The following is a 17,607-nucleotide window of genomic DNA, read 5'->3' as shown; positions in this document are numbered from 1 at the left end:
AAGCTGGTTCAATCTAGTTTAGGTTGGCTTAAGATGGTTCAATCTAGTTTAGGTTGGCTTAAGCTGGTTCAATCTAATTTAGGTTGGTTTAAGCTGGTTCAATATAGTTTAGGTTTGCTTAAGATGGTTCAATCTAGTTTAGGTTGGCTTAAGCTGGTTCAATCTAGTTTAGGTTGGCTTAAGATGGTTCAATCTAGTTTAGGTTGGCTTAAGCTGGTTCAATCTAGTTTAGGTTTGCTTAAGATGGTTCAATCTAGTTTAGGTTGGTTTAAGCTGGGTTCAATCTAGTTTAGGTTGGCTTAAGATGGTTCAATCTAGTTTAGGTTGGCTTAAGCTGGTTCAATCTAGTTTAGGTTGTCTTAAGATGGTTTAATCTAGTTTAGGTTGGTTTAAGCTGGTTCAATCTAGTTTAGGTTTGCTTAAGATGGTTCAATCTAGTTTAGGTTGGCTTAAGCTGGTTCAATCTAGTTTAGGTTGGCTTAAGATGGTTCAATCTAGTTTAGGTTGGCTTAAGCTGGTTCAATCTAGTTTAGGTTTGCTTAAGATGGTTCAATCTAGTTTAGGTTGGTTTAAGCTGGTTCAATCTAGTTTAGGTTGGCTTAAGATGGTTCAATCTAGTTTAGGTTGGCTTAAGCTGGTTCAATCTAGTTTAGGTTGGCTTAAGATGGTTCAATCTAGTTTAGGTTGGCTTAAGCTGGTTCAATCTAGTTTAGGTTGACTTAAGCTGGTTCAATCTAGTTTAGGTTGTTCAAGCTGGCTCAATCTAGTATTATATCCGGTGAAAAAAACAAAACAAGGCCGTTCTGCACACAAACTATGGTTTTGTTTTATACGCACACAGGCATTTAGGCACAAAAAACCAGTCATTAAACTTTCGATGCATGAACGTACTGGAAATTGGAATGAACTATACTCATTAGATTAGTTTTCGTTACTCACAGAATTCAGTTTGATAAAATTCTTTAGGAATATATAGACATTTTTAAATCTGTTTATATATGCTGTTAATATATGAATATTTATGGTTGATGAGTATTGGAAATGGATTTATTAACCTACAGTTTAGCGTGATGGGCTTGGCACAAACCCGTCTAATTTTCTGTAATAATATTATTAAAGCAAAGTAAATGATTAAAGCCAGTCTACACTATCAAACTTTATGTGCCCATACATGGACATGATGATGTCATATCTACCATAATCGAGCACATCACACTTTTTTTGTGATACAAGTTTAATAGTGTAGACAGAGCTTAAGAATAAATGCGAGTGTATGTAAAGCGAAGCATTATCATGCAAGTATCATGTGATTACAAGCGCGGATCTGATTTGTCTTACCGTTCGGTGAGCTCCAAGGGGAGCCGCTCGGCATGCCAGGGTGCATCATTTGTGACTGCGCCTGCAATGTAGCCTGGACGACAGCCATTGGATTCGGTGTTAAGCCCATGAGATCTTCTGACGGTTTACTCGTCGGCTGTGATTGTGATGAATCTAAAACATGAATGGCTGATTTTATGTATGATATTCATGACGTATGTAAAGCATTTGAAAGAGCCCATGAGATTTGACTTGATAATTGGCAGAAGATTGAGCAGAAAAATAAAACATAAGCACTAAAGATTGAGATGACAATTATTTTGGTACTGGACCTGTGCCAGGATTTGAACCCCAGATTCTGGTAAGCAAGCATGTTCACCACTAAAGCATGTCACTATGAGAATGGTTGGAGCATGAAATTGAAATGTAAACATATTTTATTTCTTTCTGTCTCCTTAAGTTTTGGAAAAGATTGTGGAAAAAAAATGTCAACAACAAAAGAAAGGGATTTTTTGTCCGAAAGTCAAAATCACATTGTAGTTTCCTAGAATAGAATAACACACTGTGGGTACTGAACAAACATGGTAGACGCATATGTTGTTTTCGTTTTGTTTTTGATAATTGAAGTCAAAAAACAACCATCTCCTGGCCCTTTATTTTAGAAAATAGCGCTTATTTATTGCCAATAATTAATATATTATAAGTTGATATATTATCTAGTGGCAGATCCAGGATTATGGAATAGGGGGAAAGGGAGACCCCAGGGCCTAAAGATGGCAAATTTTAGGTGCCGAACTAAAATTAGTATCCTATCTTTTTCATTACAATTAGCAAAATTTAGAGGGCCCCCTCCCCCACCTTGGATCAGCATATGCTTATTCACTGAGATGAATTGCCTTCTAAACTTTCTGCCATTTTTATTTACACACATTCACTTTTCTGGACCAGAAAATGTTAATATATTTCAAAGACTTACTCGTTGTGGCAACACTAAATAAATCTTGACTAGGAGGAGCGGTGACTGGAGCGGTCACAGCCTGTGGTGGCGCTGACGTATTTGTAAACGGAGAGGTCACAGCCTGCGGTGCTGATGTGTTTGTAAACGGAGAGGTCACAGCCTGTGGTGGCGCTGTGTTTGTAAACGGATTGTTACTTGTTGGTGCTGCACTCAACTCAGATACTGGAGGAGATGTATGGGTTTGCTGTGGATAATAGTTAATATTATGTTAATTAAAATATATCATAATAATAATTATATGATTTTTGTTTTCATTTTTTGTTCATATAGACCATTCCGTCATTTAACTCTCATTATACTCTCCATTTCACGAATACAAACATTTATTATGTTAATAATAAATAATAATAATTTATATAGCGCACATATCCTCTAAAAGTGCTCAAGGTGCTAAAGATTTAAAGATTGTCCCCTGAAAAAACATTTTTAAAAAATAACTTATACACAAGTTGTTTTTTTGGTAAATTAACACCCATGACCATAACTTAGAATTTTAAGTCCAGGATGGGGCTTATGACCGCATCTCATTTGTGATGTTCTTACCATCTTCATGGATGCAAGCCTTAATTGTTCTTCTTCTAAAGCTTGCTTCTTTTCTTCAGGATCAATGTTTGCTAGATTTGATGTGAATGCACTCACTGCTGTAGCAATAGTGGCTGGCCTACGAGAAAACAAGACGGATTCATTGCGATGGAACTTTAAGCTCTACACTATCAAACTAGTTTGACAAAAAAAGTGTGACGTGCCCAAATATGGTAGTGACATGCCCAAATCTGGTAGTGATATTACATCATCATGTCCATATATGGGCACATCACATTTTCCTGCCATATAAAGTTTGATAGTGTGGACAGAGCTTTAGTAAAACAAGGGCAACTATTCTAATAAGGTCTACACAGGTTCCAACTTGGAACAATAAAATATTGGGATACTTAGGGAGCGTGCCCAAATGTTTTTACTCCGTTAATAGACGTTTAAATGCGTTAATAATATGCAAAACGTTAATGAGTTGGGCGGTCTGTACTCAGCAGAGCGTATCATGGTTAATACTGTACAATGAAATTGAATTTAACGCGTACAACGGAAGAACAACGTCCGTTGTTTTCGTCCGTTAACCGCCGACCTAACAGATCGTTTTTATATTCGTTAAACGCTCATTTAACGGACCCTTGTACTGTACTGACAATATCACACCACACATTACAGAGTTCAATACAATAATATCTAATAATAATATGAAGATCGACGGCAATTGCTGTAGAAAGGGCCTTGAAACTGCAAATGATGTTGTGGTAAACCGTCATTTCGACGGCAATAAAAAAATGCTGTTAAAACTACCTTACCCAACATTAAATTATCAGCATCTACAATTCCACAATTTTTGTTGAACATTTTCAACTTATAGAACATTCCTATAATATACTAATTTTTTGTTTAGCATGCTTGACGTTAATTCCTTTTTTATTTTTTACCCCGTACACTTGACCGAAAAAAAAAATGGCGAAATTGTAAACACGGATAAAACCCCGACTGTCGTATCGATAGTATCAGCATGTATAGCCTTTATGGACGATGGTATGGACCAAACAATATAGAAACCGGTCGCCGTCTATCTAGAGCTAAAACATTTACTGACTGTAGCTGCCGCGCGAGTTAAGTGTGTCCAAAAACAGAGGAGGAAACTTTGGGCGATATGACGTCACGTTATTAGCAAGCACATGGTTTTTTATCACCGCGAAGCGATGTACAACACGCACCACAGTGTTTTTGGCCAGCTTCCGTGATGCTGCTGCAAGGGTGTCATGTTTATTACAAAATACTAAAAAAACTGTGTACATTAACAATTATTGTATTACGTAAATAAATTATTACTTTAACTATCGCTGACCTCGAGTGTGTCCAAAAACAGAGGATGAAACTTTGGGCGATATGACGTCACGTTATTAGCAAGCACATGGTTTTTTATCACCGCGATGCGATGTACACACGCACCACGGTGTTTTTGGCAGCCTCCGTGATGCTGCTGCAAGGGTGTCATGTTTATTACAAAATACAAAAAAAAACTGTGTACATTAACAATTATTGTATCTATTTAGGCCTAAATGGTGTAATAGGCAAAACACTAACAGTACATATATAAAATAAATATATAAAAACAATGTGCCATTGCCTTCTTGCAGTAGGGAGGCGTCGCAAAAAAGGGAATTCCCCTACTTGCTCTCAACCAAGCGCGAATTTACTATTCAGTGCGTTGTTCCGTTAAACGCCGAGTTAACGGACGATAGATGACAGTATATAGATGCATCATTCGAATACCCATCATTCCCGGAGTTTACTGAGTTTTTGTGTCCGTTAAACGCCGAGCCAACGGACGATAGTATTAAAATGACAGCATAATATAGAGTATAGCATCATTCCACAGGTTATATTACTGAGTTTTTGTGTCCGTTAAACGCCGAGCTAACGGACGATAGTAATAAATGACAGATAGAGTATAGCATCATTCCACAATTTACTGAGTTTTTGTGTCCGTTAAACGCCGAGTTTACGGACGATAGTGTTGAATGACAGCTGCATATAGAGTATACCATCATTCCCCAGTATACTGGGTTTTTGAGTCCGTTAAACGCCGAGCTAACGGACGATAGTATTGAATGACAGTATTATATAGCATCATATTCCACAGTTTTACTGAGTTTTTGAGTCCGTTAAATGCCGAGTTTACGGACGATAGTATTAAATGACAGTAGGCCTATTATATAGAGTGTAGTATCATTCTACAGTTTACTAAGTTTTTGTGTCCGTTAAACGCCGACAGCATATAGAGTATAGCATCATTCCACAGTATACTCATGGAGCTATACAATTTTATAGCTCCATGGTATACTGTATTGAGTTTTTGTGTCCGTTAAACGCCGAGCTAACGGCGGACGATAGTATTGAATTACAATAGAGTAGCATCATTCCACAATTTACTGAGTTTTTGTGTCCGTTAAACGCCGAGCTAACGGACGATAGTATTGAATGACAGCATATAGAGTATAGCATCATTCCACAGGTTACTGAGTTTTTGTGTCCGTTAAACGCCGATCTAACGGACGATAGTACAGTATTGAATTACAATAGAGTAGCATCATTCCACAATCTACTGAGTTTTTGTGTCCGTTAAACGCCGATCTAACGGACGATAGTATTGAATGACAGCATACAGAGTATAGCATTATTCCACAGGTTACTGAGTGTTTGTGTCCGTTAAACGCCGAGCTAACGGACGATAGTATTGAATGACAGTAGGCCTATATAGAGTGTAGCATTATTCCACAGTACTGAGGTTTTATGTAATATACAAATAACAATAAATTATTTAACAATTTTAACGAGAGGAGGAGCTTATCTTTCTAGGCTTTCTTTGTTATTAATTGTTTATAGTATGTAATCTAAACAATAGCTACGCGATTGTCTGGCGGTGTACTTTTAACGAATCGTTCATGGCCTAGCTCTCTGTAGTGCGGTATTCGCGTCAATATCATGTTACATCCAGGGATAAAAAATACGTATTTTTTTCAGGTGAAAGTCGGCTATTAGAAATTTAGACACGTGTCGCCCGACGTACCAGCCTAAAAAATACCATGAATCGGATCGTAAATAGTATGCTTAGACCTATATATTTTTATTTTACCGTGTAGGCCTAGGCCTATATATATTTTTATTTTACGGTAGGCCTAGGATATAGTATTATACATGATTATTTTAATAAATATAATTATATACGTTGTTCCAACGCGTTGTAACAACAATGACCGGACTGCTAATAACCCGTTATTTTGAGTCATCATAGGATTTCACGCAACATACCATAACAAGGACTGTTAATAACGCGTTGGAATCATCGTTACGCAACACTGAACAGCATGTCCGGTCTCCCGTTAATTACGCGTTAAACAATGGAGTGATAACAACAGCATAGTAGCTAGTAAAAGGGAGGGCTTGATATGCCTCACTGAACACGCCCAACCCTATTTAAATTAGCTTGCATATTACGGTAAAATTTGCGTTACAACAAGTTTAACGGAGTAAAAACATTTGGGCACGCTCCCTTAATACAAAACACTAAATCATAATTGATGGCATCACCAAAAAATTGTTTTGCCTTTAGTTAACCTCGTAAAGGTAAATGTATGTACTATCGGTTTGTAGTCTTTAAAATGAGACAGGAGAAAATTTTGTCTGGCGGTTATTGAGAGACTGGGAGGTCTGTTTTGCATTATGACAAAGGTGCCATTTTATCTTAGGGTGAGTTATTCTAATAGGTGATTTACACTTTATACATACTTGTCACTATATTCAAATAGGGTCTACATCCCCCCACCCCCCTCTTCCAAAAAAAAAATCTTGTAACAATGACAGGATCTTAAATGAACCAGAACACTGAGGTACTCCTATTCTTTCCATCTTTAAGTGCAGAGCCAGATTTGTACACTGTATCCCAACCTAATGTTTAGTCCTTATTCAATTTCAATTTATAAAGCTCTGTCTACACTATCAAACTTTATGTGACAAAAACATGTGATGTGCCCATATAAGGACATCACCACCATATTTGAGCATATCATTACCATATTTGGACACATCACACTTTTTTTGTCAAACTAGTTTGATAGTGTAGACAGAGCTTAAGACAATTAAGAGCCTCAAAACTGTGCCTGTGCCATAATCAGCTTGGCCTCCAGCATACAACCTTATTTACTGTATGTTTGCTATTCGCATCATGTGGATGCTAATGATGACATACCAATTTATGTCGTTTTACAAAGCTTACTGTTCATTTAAATTAATACTGTCAAAACAAATACTGAAAACTAATGGTTGATTTATATCATTAATTACAGAGTATGCTTAGAATAGAGAACATTACTTACTTTACCCATTGCGTTTTTTTACTAGACTCCATAGACTGAACATGTTGTTTTAACGCATCGAGAAGACTGCTTGGAGCCTAAGAATACAAAATATGAAAATCAATATTTTAATTACACACAGATTTTTACCCGCAATATAAAAAGCTTTTACGAATATAATTATAAAATCTGCATAATCATGTGTTTAGAATATTTTTCATTTAAATGCAATTGAAGCATTTTTGTTGAAATTTAATTTGAAAATTGAATGTTATTGTGATTTTCTTCGTAATGAATCATTATTTACTATTGTGAGGTATAACGATTTTATAAATACACACAGATTGTTCTAGTATTCGGAGTTAAAATGAATTGAAGTCAAACAATCCAAAAATGCTTAATAAATTATAATAATGTACAAGTTTTACTTTTGTTATAATATAATGATTATTGTAATTAAATACTACTATTATTATATTATTATTATTATTATTTATATTATTGTTATTACAATAATCATAAACGCAGTACCCGCTGCTTTCTTGGGGATTGAATCCAACCATAGCTCGGTGGTATTCTAGAGGTACAGTATGAACGCTAGTGATTTTAAAGTTGTGGGTTAAGTCCTGCCCGAGAATTACATTTTTTCGCAAGTGTTCTCAATGAACAGCTAAAAGGTACACAACTGTATAGCCTCTAGTTATTGTCTTTTTATGATTTTGTCCTCCAGTCAAAGTAAAGGATTGATTTCTTTTAACAAATAAACTTTTAAACTTATAATATGTGAAGTTATGGTTGGTTTATCATCAATTATCAATCTATTACTGTATATATAGCAATTAGTAATATTACTAAGTATAGAACTAAATACATGCAAAATAATATAAATATTAACTACTGTAATATCAAAAAACTGAAAATAAAATAATATTTTAAATTAAGAATGTAAATATTGTTAGAGAATGATTGGTTAACATGTTGGTGAATATGTGACAACATTGAAATGGCACTGGCAGATATCGGACTTGCTAATTAGTATGAAAAGCAACCCATCTGACGAGCCCATCTGACGAGCCCATCTGACGAGCCTTTGTAATTTTATAAAGACTTATAATTGATTTCTAAAAACAAATTAATAAAAAATACACAATATTAAAAACACAGATTAATCTGGTTTAATTATTCACACTTAATTTATGTTTTTTCCACATCTACCTAAAAAAACCAACAAAAAACCCCAATCCTGAATCTTTACTATTATTATTCCTTAAGCTCTGTCTACACTATCAAACTGTATGTGACAACGAAATGATGTCACATGCCCATATATGGACATGATCATGTCGTATCACTATCATATCTGGGTACATCACATAGTGTAGACAGACCTTTAAACTAATCTTCAGACAATTTACACTCACAAAAATGAAAAATGCACATATAAAATTAAAGAAATGTTATTAACAAATTCCAAAATATCCCAATAAACACACAATCACATTTTGATAAAATCTCAAAATGTTAATCAGAAATTATATTGTGCATGCATACTATTCTAAATTATAATTCAGAAATTCTTTGAAAAATAAGTTAATTCTTGTTGATTAAAGATGATGTTTTGTGGTGATGACCGATTTAAACAAACCAATGGAACTATTATAAACATGATGAATGCTAGTGGCAACAATGACGACAACAATGAAAAAAATACACAGCCCAACATTTTTCTTAAAAGTATTTTTCATTTGAAATGACCGTCATTTTTTCAAATTTCCACTTGATCAAATCATATTTTAATTTTTAAGAGGGTAAGGACAAAAGGTTAAAGGTTAAAAATCGTAAAACACAAAGTTAAAACATAATTATAATTACCGAATTAAATAAAAGGGTTAGTTAAAAATAGTTTATGAAACCGTTTTAAAAGTTATGTTAATTGGTATATTAGTAGTATTTTACCATGGCAACCAGTTAAAAAGGTTATATAATATAAAGATTTGAATTATAGTTTTGTTTTGGTTGTACCAGATAGAGAAGCAATCTAAAAGCCAAAGATATTTAAATTAATTTAACTAAAACAACGCAAAGAAATTGCATGTATTAAAAAAAACGGAAATATGATACAACGCAACAAAAAAAAACTTTATTAAAACTAATATTTTGTGCCGTAAATATTGAGTATATTGCATGTAACTATTAACATAAATTATCTATGGTGCATTTACAGTTGTATGAGAAATTATTCTCTACCTGTAGAAGATCGGTCAGCCATTGCAAACCACTTTCTAAGCTGAGAGCCTATTGGAAAAAGGTCAAATTTTATCAATGGAATACGTCATAGGGGAAGAAGCTAATTAAATAGACCTGATTTGTTGATTACATTGCATCAATTAGTATGCATGAATGATTTTTTAAGTTAACCTGATTCTCTGAAAGAAACATTACTACTAATTGTAGTGTACTGTACGTCAATCTAAATTTGTTGACGTACAGTATGCTAAAATGATAAATCAAAACTGCTGGTTGTATTGATTTGAATTGATAATAGGATTGATCATGATGATAATTATAATGATGATAATCAATATGAAGATGATAATAATCAATATAACTGATAATAACACGATTATCATCAATATGTTAATAACAAATATGATTATTTAATGAAGACAATAATCAATGATGATTTAATATTTAAAATATGATAATAACGATATGATGATAATGATTCAAGATGATGATCAATATGATGATGATGATGATCAATATGATGATGATGATGATCAATATGATTATGATCAATATGATTATGATCAATATGATGATTGTAATCAACATGATGATGATGATGAATATGATGATGATGAATATGATGATGATGATGAATATGATGATGATGATGATGAATATGATGATGAATATGATGATGAATATGATGATGATCAATGTGATGAATATGATGATAATAACAATATGATGGTAATCAATATGATGATGATCAATATGATTATAATCAATATGATGATTGTAATCAATATGATGATGATTGTAAGCAATATGATGATTTGTAATCAATATGATGATCAATATGATGATGATCAATACGATTATAATCAATATGATGATGATGATTGTAATAAATATGACAATAAAGATGATAATGGTAATCATGCCAAGATGATCCTGAAGAGTAAATGCTACAGCAATAATTATCTCTCTCAAAAATTGCAAATACTGATAGTAAATACTATTAAAACAATTTTTTTAAACAAATTTAAATAACTTAAGATTATAATTTATCTTTGAAGGGAGACGGAGGAAAAAATTCCTTTTAAACATTTCTAATTTCTTACAAAATTTTACTTTCTCATAGAAAAGAATGTTTAACCTATGGATAAAAAAAATCTGAATTTATACAAGAAAAATATTTTTGATGCCTTTCTACCTGGTACAACCATACAAAAACATTGAAAAGTTTTGTTCAAAAACAAGGGAACTCCTGTTGCAAACTACTGACAACAAAATATAAAAATCATCAAAACCGTAGGGCACTAATCAGTATGGAATAATTACAAAAAGTACTTAATTTGACCATATGGGTCTGACCAAATAAGGGCATGACCATCAATAACAATTATATCCAATAATGTGAATGATATTTGGAAATATAAGGAGATTGAAAAATAAAAAAATTTAAACAAATTTTAATTTCTGTGCTAAATAAATAAACGTTTTTGAAACAAATTTTTCACAATTGCTTATAATAAATATTTTTTTCTGAAATATGCAAAAAAATGTATGCGAGAACTATACATCTTAGAAATCAAATTATAAATAAGTTATTATATGCAACTTTGTTTTTTTGCCAAATTCTCTGGGATTCAAGAATTAAAAAAAAAGGTTTTACAGCCCATATATGGTCATTATTCCTTGTTTTTGCTCAAAAGTCTTTCCATGCCCGATTTCTATAGTGAGTTTATAGCAGGGAAGAGTATGATAATAAAATATTTACTCTTCCCTGGTTCATGTAGTAACCACATATAAATAATAATAAAGGCAGCCAATGCATTAGTCAAGTCTTGAGCATTGCAAGCTAGGAATAGAGAAACTCACATTTTCAAAACTGATGGGAAGTTGCCTAAACTGGAATGAAATTTAAACAAAATATAACAGATAATAGTTTAGTTGCGACTTATTTTGTAAATTAATCTATTTAATACAATAACAAACACTGACAACTTCTTTACTACAGGTATGATTGAAATATAAATTTCAACCATAAAAAAAAACAAAAACATATAAGAAAGTGTCTTGATACAAATTTCTTAATTAACTAAATCTACCAATTAACTAAATCTACCAATTAACTAAATCTACCAATTAACTGTTAGAAGAGACAGGTGGTTATCTTGATGTATAAGCTAAACCTTGGCTCCAGCAAACAATAAAATCTTTTAATACATCCTTAGTATTTTTTAAGATTTGATTAAGGGATCATGTCAAAATTATTGTACTGCAGTTACTGCAGCAACTAAAATGAGTGTACTGCAATAACATTTGATCGTACTTTGTTGTAATGTACAGTAAAAGTTTATAACGTCAGTTACTACTATAAACAGTGTGTATAATATAAATAATCTTGCTAAAAATAAGGTTTAAAAAGTAAACAAGATGTGGTTTACTGCAGCAACTACAGTAGAATAACTTTGACATGGTCCCCAATGTATTGTACAACAGTAGGTGTACAATATTCTACTATGACTAAAGTTCATGTTTATGAAGTGAAACATTATTTTTTCACCACATAATAATAGTATCCTGGATTTATATAGCGCCTAATGTTGTGAAACGCTGAACATTATTACCCCCAGTCATTTTTTTGTGGATCAAACACGTATGGAAACATACTCCCATAATGCAGTTAGTAATCAGTGCGAAGTTGTATCTTGATCTAACTAAACCGGGTACCCATTTATACACCTGGGTGGAGAGACGCAAACGTAAGTAAAGTATCTTGCCTACAAGCAATGCGGTGAGAGTTGGATTCGAACCTCGGTCTCACGATCAGTAGTCCAACACTCTGCGCCACACGCCCTCACATAACATGCACTAATGCAATTAGGTTTTACTAAAGTGCCTCCCATTGCATTTGCATTTTAAAACATAATATTGAAAATGTCAACACATTAACTTGTAGATAGATAATTAATCTCTTTAATTGGAATATAGGAAAACAGATTTAGTCAATGTTTACTATTCAAAATTAGACCATTCCATTAATTAATAGGGGTGAATTTATTATCATTATATTAAATCTATCTAGCCACAACAATCAATGTATGTGATCATATCATTGCAACATACTGTAGGGAGATTTGAGATTTGTATGTTATGGGTTCGTATTTTACTAATTGTTATAGATAATAAACAGTCCAATATGCAAGAAATAATAGTGGAGTTGTGGCTTGGTGGTTATGATGCTTGGCTACCACTCCTAGAGTCTTGGGTTCAAGTCCTGTCACATGTCAGGATTTTTTCTAAGGACAAAATTACAACTCCACTCCCAAAGACTTATAATAAGACTTTGTTTATGTGTATATGTTTGTCTTGTAAACCTCTGAGGGTCCCTAATGAGGCAATTGCTGGATGGATCACCCACATTAAATATAGTAAAAAAAATAAAAAAATACGCCCTTTTAAAAAAGGACAACTTTTAAAAAATGTATATTCTAAAAACACAAGTCTAAAATATGGTCCTTATTTAGAGGTTATACTAAAATAGTCTAAGCAATATGGAAATTAATAGTGAAAAACATAAAATTCTTCCACTGGCTTAATATAATTTAACTGAAAGAACCCAAGACGATTGATTTTCCTATAATCACTGTAGTGTGTATCTAATTATTACTGGTTACAAATGAAGGTAAATGATTGGTTGACACAACCGAAGGCTATTTAATTGGACCCTGGACAGGTCAAAGGTCACAATTTAAGACTTTTGAGTAATAACAAGGAAAGCAGAATGTAAACAAAGCACTTGCAATTGTTTAATTTACAATTTTACTAGCTAGTATCAGAATATTTTGTTAAATGTTAGTTTGTTTAATTTAAATTTGTTGGACATTTTGTTTTAACATTTTATTAGTGATAATTCTAGCACGGAAAATGTTAAAAGAAAAATACAACCAAAAATGAGACAAACACTAAATGACAGTTTAACAGAATGAAGACCAAAAATGCACAAAACACTTAAAACAAACTTGAAATTATAAACACTGTGAGAAGTACTTACTTTTGCTAAGTCTGGAATTTCTCCTTTATCTATTCCCACTTGCTACAAAAAACAAAAAATCTAAAAGTATTAAACATTGTTTAAAGATGTATTTATCCCCCAAAAACATAAAAAAATAAAGATTAATAAAATCATATTTTGAACAGGCCATTTTGTAGTTGTAACGAAATGAATCAATTCCGGAAAAAAAAACACGAAAAAAATTATGTTTTCACTTCATAAAATAAACCAAAAACCCATTGGCTGGTAGCCAATTTCACAATTTTTTTGCTTTAAATTACAGTTTTTCTCAGGTAAATAATATTTGTTGTGATCCAATTTTTGGTCAAAGTGGATAACTAATATGTGACATTAAAATGGCATATTCAACAAAAACATTTTTTAAAATTAATTTTTTCAGGATAATACATCTTTAAGGTGAGGTCAACTAGAGAATGTTCGATTTTCAACTTACAAACTACCAAATAATTATTTAAATAACTGAATTTCATTTACCATGCAATGTGAGCATTTACACAAAGTAAATTGTACCAAAAGCATAATATATCTAAATCTTTAGTGCATTCTTTATTATAATTTTACTTTTCTGGAAAAAAAAAAAAATTAATTTAAAAACAAAAAAAATATTTACCTCTGCTACTTTTAGAAATTCGGAAACTTTGTCCATTCTGATGAGAAATTTCTGATATAGGTCCAATGCAACTTTACAATCCTTTTTACACATTTCAAAAAATTTCTCTGCAAAACAAATGTAAAAATATGTTAATTCTTTCTCGGATTTCAGACTAATGTTTTCTTTTATCAATCCAGGTAAGAATAATAGACCTATTTCACCGGAATAATAGTTATGTTCTTAAGTTTTACAGACAAAATGCGTTGACATTTAGGATTTAAATTCTGTTATTTTCATCTTTCGGGTTGTCTTACCTAGAAGATTAATGATGCCATCGTTATAACAAGCAAACAATCGAATACAGTCTTTAAAAAGTAGCATGAAACAACCGGTAATAACGCCATTCGAAAGTTGAGATGAGTTTACCTGCAACAAAAAAAATGATAAAAACGTTACATATATTATCCTGAAAAAATTATTCTTTGGTTGAATATGCTATTTTGATGTCACATATAGTCAACCACTTTGACCAAAAATTGGATAAAAAAAAAAAATTATTTACCTGAAAAAATGCAATTTAAAGCAAAAAATATTCAAATTGGCTGCCACTGCCAGCCAATGGGTTTTTGGTTGAATTTAACCATTTATTTTGTCATTTTATAGGTGAAAACATTTTTTTTTCTATGGAAGTGATTAAATGTATTAAAACTACAAAACAACTTATTTAAAGTCTGATTAAATTATTCTTTAATTTTCATGTTTTTGAGGGACAATACATCTTTAATTTTAAAATGTATCTAGATGCATTTAACCATTATATGTTTGTAATGTTCATACACAAAGAGTGTGAATTACTCAAACCACTTTTTTAAAGCGAACATTCAAGCAAAACCCTGACATAACAGAACACATGACTCTGTAAAAGCACTATGATCCAATAATTACAGTACACTCAGATGTACTTCTGCTTTTTGCATTCAAAATGCTTGGTGTAGATGTTCGCCTTTCAGCCTTATAGTACTGGGTTCAAATCTTCAATGATCATTATGAAAATCAGGGCATCACGTATGCAAAACCCAGGAGAGCAACAAATCGCTCTCCTCAAATCACCGAGGAGAGCAATTCGCTCTCCTTGCAAAAATTTTAAATCGCTCTCCTCAAATATCAACAAATGTATACTGTACCTCTCCCCTAAAATCCCCCACACCCACCTTTACACACAATATTTTCCGTGGGGATCGTATTATTCTACAGTAAAAAAAACTCAAGCCAATTTTTTTTTTATGGCCTGCCTGGGTAGATTGGGTTTCAGGAGCCTGGAGAATCCTGTCCTGGCCAACTATATGCCTTTAGCCTAGCTTTTCTAGCCTAGCTTGTTGGCCTAGAAATCAGACAGAAAACCTGAAAAGTATTTACCTGCAATTCATAAATTATACAATTCTAACATGCAACAGCCATTAAAATATTGATAATAAGTTACAAAGTGTCATTTTAAAATAATTAAGAAAGATATTTGATCGTGTTTACATGTGTCACACATGGGCGCACGCACAATAGGGGAGGGCTGAGAGAGCTTCTAGAAGATGCTGACGTCACACGTCAGCACGTGTTTTGAGGAGGATTTGAGTGACCAAAATTGGTTAGAACTTTCGAAGAAATAATCCATCTTCAAAATGACATAATTAAAGCAACCAGCAGCTAAGCTTTTTTAAATAATAAACATTATATTTAGGCCCTCCTATATTAATGTTTCCTTTTAAAATTAAATATATTTTATTAACTCGTTCCATAAAAACATAAAGGGAAAAATTATTGGTTGGGACATGATCTTCCTGTAAAGGAGGTGTTTCTATGACACCGTACTGGTTGCACTATGAGGCGATGAAGTAAACTCGCCCTTGAATCGAATGCGCGCAGGCAGGGGAATCCCCTTTGTTGGTACATCGCACTGTGAGATGGAGCGCGATGAATTGCTCTCCTTTTCGAAGGTTGTTGATTGCGATCGCGCTCGCGATCCTTAAAAACGAGGGACTGCCATTAGGCTTGTAGCTTTATAACTTAGCTTATATATTATTAGCCTAGGCCTAGATTGGTTTTAACTTTTAAAAATCCACGTGTTTTTAGGCCTCTTGACAGAAAAATCAACACTGTCAAAAGCTAGGCTCTATTTTGAAAATTAAGGAGCGCGATAAATTGCTCTCCTCGAAGCCTGTTGAGGAGCGCGGAGGAGCGCGGTCGCGCAGGCGCTCCTTATAAATGATGCCCTGGAAAATGCACTGTAGAAGGATGTTCATGGATCATAGCTCTCCATTGAGAAGGGCATGGGCAATTTTCGGTTTATCCTGGTAAGCTAGGCACAATATAGATTGTTGTATTTCTTTCAATTAATAATTACCCTTCGCTATAAGTCTATTCAATTTCAATCTGTTATTTACTTTTACGATTCCAATAAATAAAGTAAGTAAAGTAAGTGGTAAAATAATCAAAATGCTATACATATCATAGCTCTCTTTTGAGAAGGGCATGGGCAATTTTTGGTTTATCCAGGTAAGCTAGGCACAATATAGATTGTTGTTTTTCTTTCCATGAATTACCATTTGCTATAGGCCTATTCAATTTTAATATGTTATTTACTTTTACGATTCTAATAAATAAAGTACAAGTTGTAAAATAATCAAAACGCCATACAGTTTGTCTATTTCGACATACAGCATTCATACAAATGTCAACAACATTCTGTGTAACCTTAATAAATTACTTATTATGAATAAACGAGCATTAGACACTTTTAGTACTGATAATGCATAAATATCCTGTTGCTAGGATACAACTTTAATGTAGTACGCAAGGCTTTGGAATTGTTAAGGTCTACAGTATTTCAGACTTAAAGTGAGTAACAAAAAAAGTGGCTACCACTGTAGCTACCATCATGTTGCATTAAACAGGCCATTATTACATAACACAATGCATATTTAAATATACTGTAATAATGACAAACACAAATAATTGTATTTTCGAACACCTGGGAACACCTGATAGCATTTATCCGTTATCTGTACATATTTTACAGTACTGTGTATTTTACTTTGTGTTTTAACATTTTAATGATTTTATCTATTTTTATATTAAGTTGCGATGAGAAAAACAATAAAGTTATCTTGTATCTTGTATAATTATCACATTATTATTTTACTTTGACACAAAATTGGATCAAAACTATTTCTGATAAAACCTTAATCTACAGAAATATCGCCTTGTCTGGAGGAAAGGAGGGTGTTTGTTTTAAATAAAAATACAGTATTGTCCCCTTAAAACGACTATTTTAAAAATTTAAAAAAATGTGATGAATATGCCATTTTAATGTCACTAACAGTTATTCACTTTGACAAAAAACTAGATCAGAAAAAAAAATTATTTACCTGAAACAAATGTAATTTAAAAGCAAAAAGTACTTAAATTGTCTGTCATACAA

General features: G+C 32.7%; 1 protein-coding gene across 10 annotated transcripts in view; it reads right to left on the bottom strand.

Annotated features, from left to right (window-relative positions):
* LOC140055266 (phosphatidylinositol-binding clathrin assembly protein LAP-like) overlaps positions 1 to 17,607 on the bottom strand; it is a 57,105-nt gene that overhangs the window by 20,015 nt on the left and 19,483 nt on the right. For 8 of the 10 annotated variants that reach the window (XM_072100560.1, XM_072100562.1, XM_072100564.1 and 5 more), the window contains exons 7-14: positions 14,450 to 14,561; positions 14,154 to 14,260; positions 13,523 to 13,564; positions 9,481 to 9,528; positions 7,255 to 7,331; positions 2,879 to 2,996; positions 2,294 to 2,519; positions 1,339 to 1,491 (exon numbers count right to left, since the gene is read on the bottom strand). In XM_072100560.1, the coding sequence (XP_071956661.1) occupies positions 1,339 to 1,491; positions 2,294 to 2,519; positions 2,879 to 2,996; positions 7,255 to 7,331; positions 9,481 to 9,528; positions 13,523 to 13,564; positions 14,154 to 14,260; positions 14,450 to 14,561 (883 nt within the window). Of the gene's footprint in view, positions 1 to 1,338; positions 1,492 to 2,293; positions 2,520 to 2,878; positions 2,997 to 7,254; positions 7,332 to 9,480; positions 9,529 to 11,343; positions 11,374 to 13,522; positions 13,565 to 14,153; positions 14,261 to 14,449; positions 14,562 to 17,607 lie in introns of all 10 variants that reach the window. The other 2 variants (XM_072100561.1, XM_072100563.1) reach the window with 2 other exon arrangements.

Source organism: Antedon mediterranea, chromosome 7 (assembly GCF_964355755.1).
Source record: "Antedon mediterranea chromosome 7, ecAntMedi1.1, whole genome shotgun sequence".
Lineage (NCBI taxonomy): Eukaryota > Metazoa > Echinodermata > Crinoidea > Comatulida > Antedonidae > Antedon > Antedon mediterranea.
Note: the sequence above shows the minus strand (reverse complement) of the source record. Positions and strands in the feature narration are given on the sequence as shown.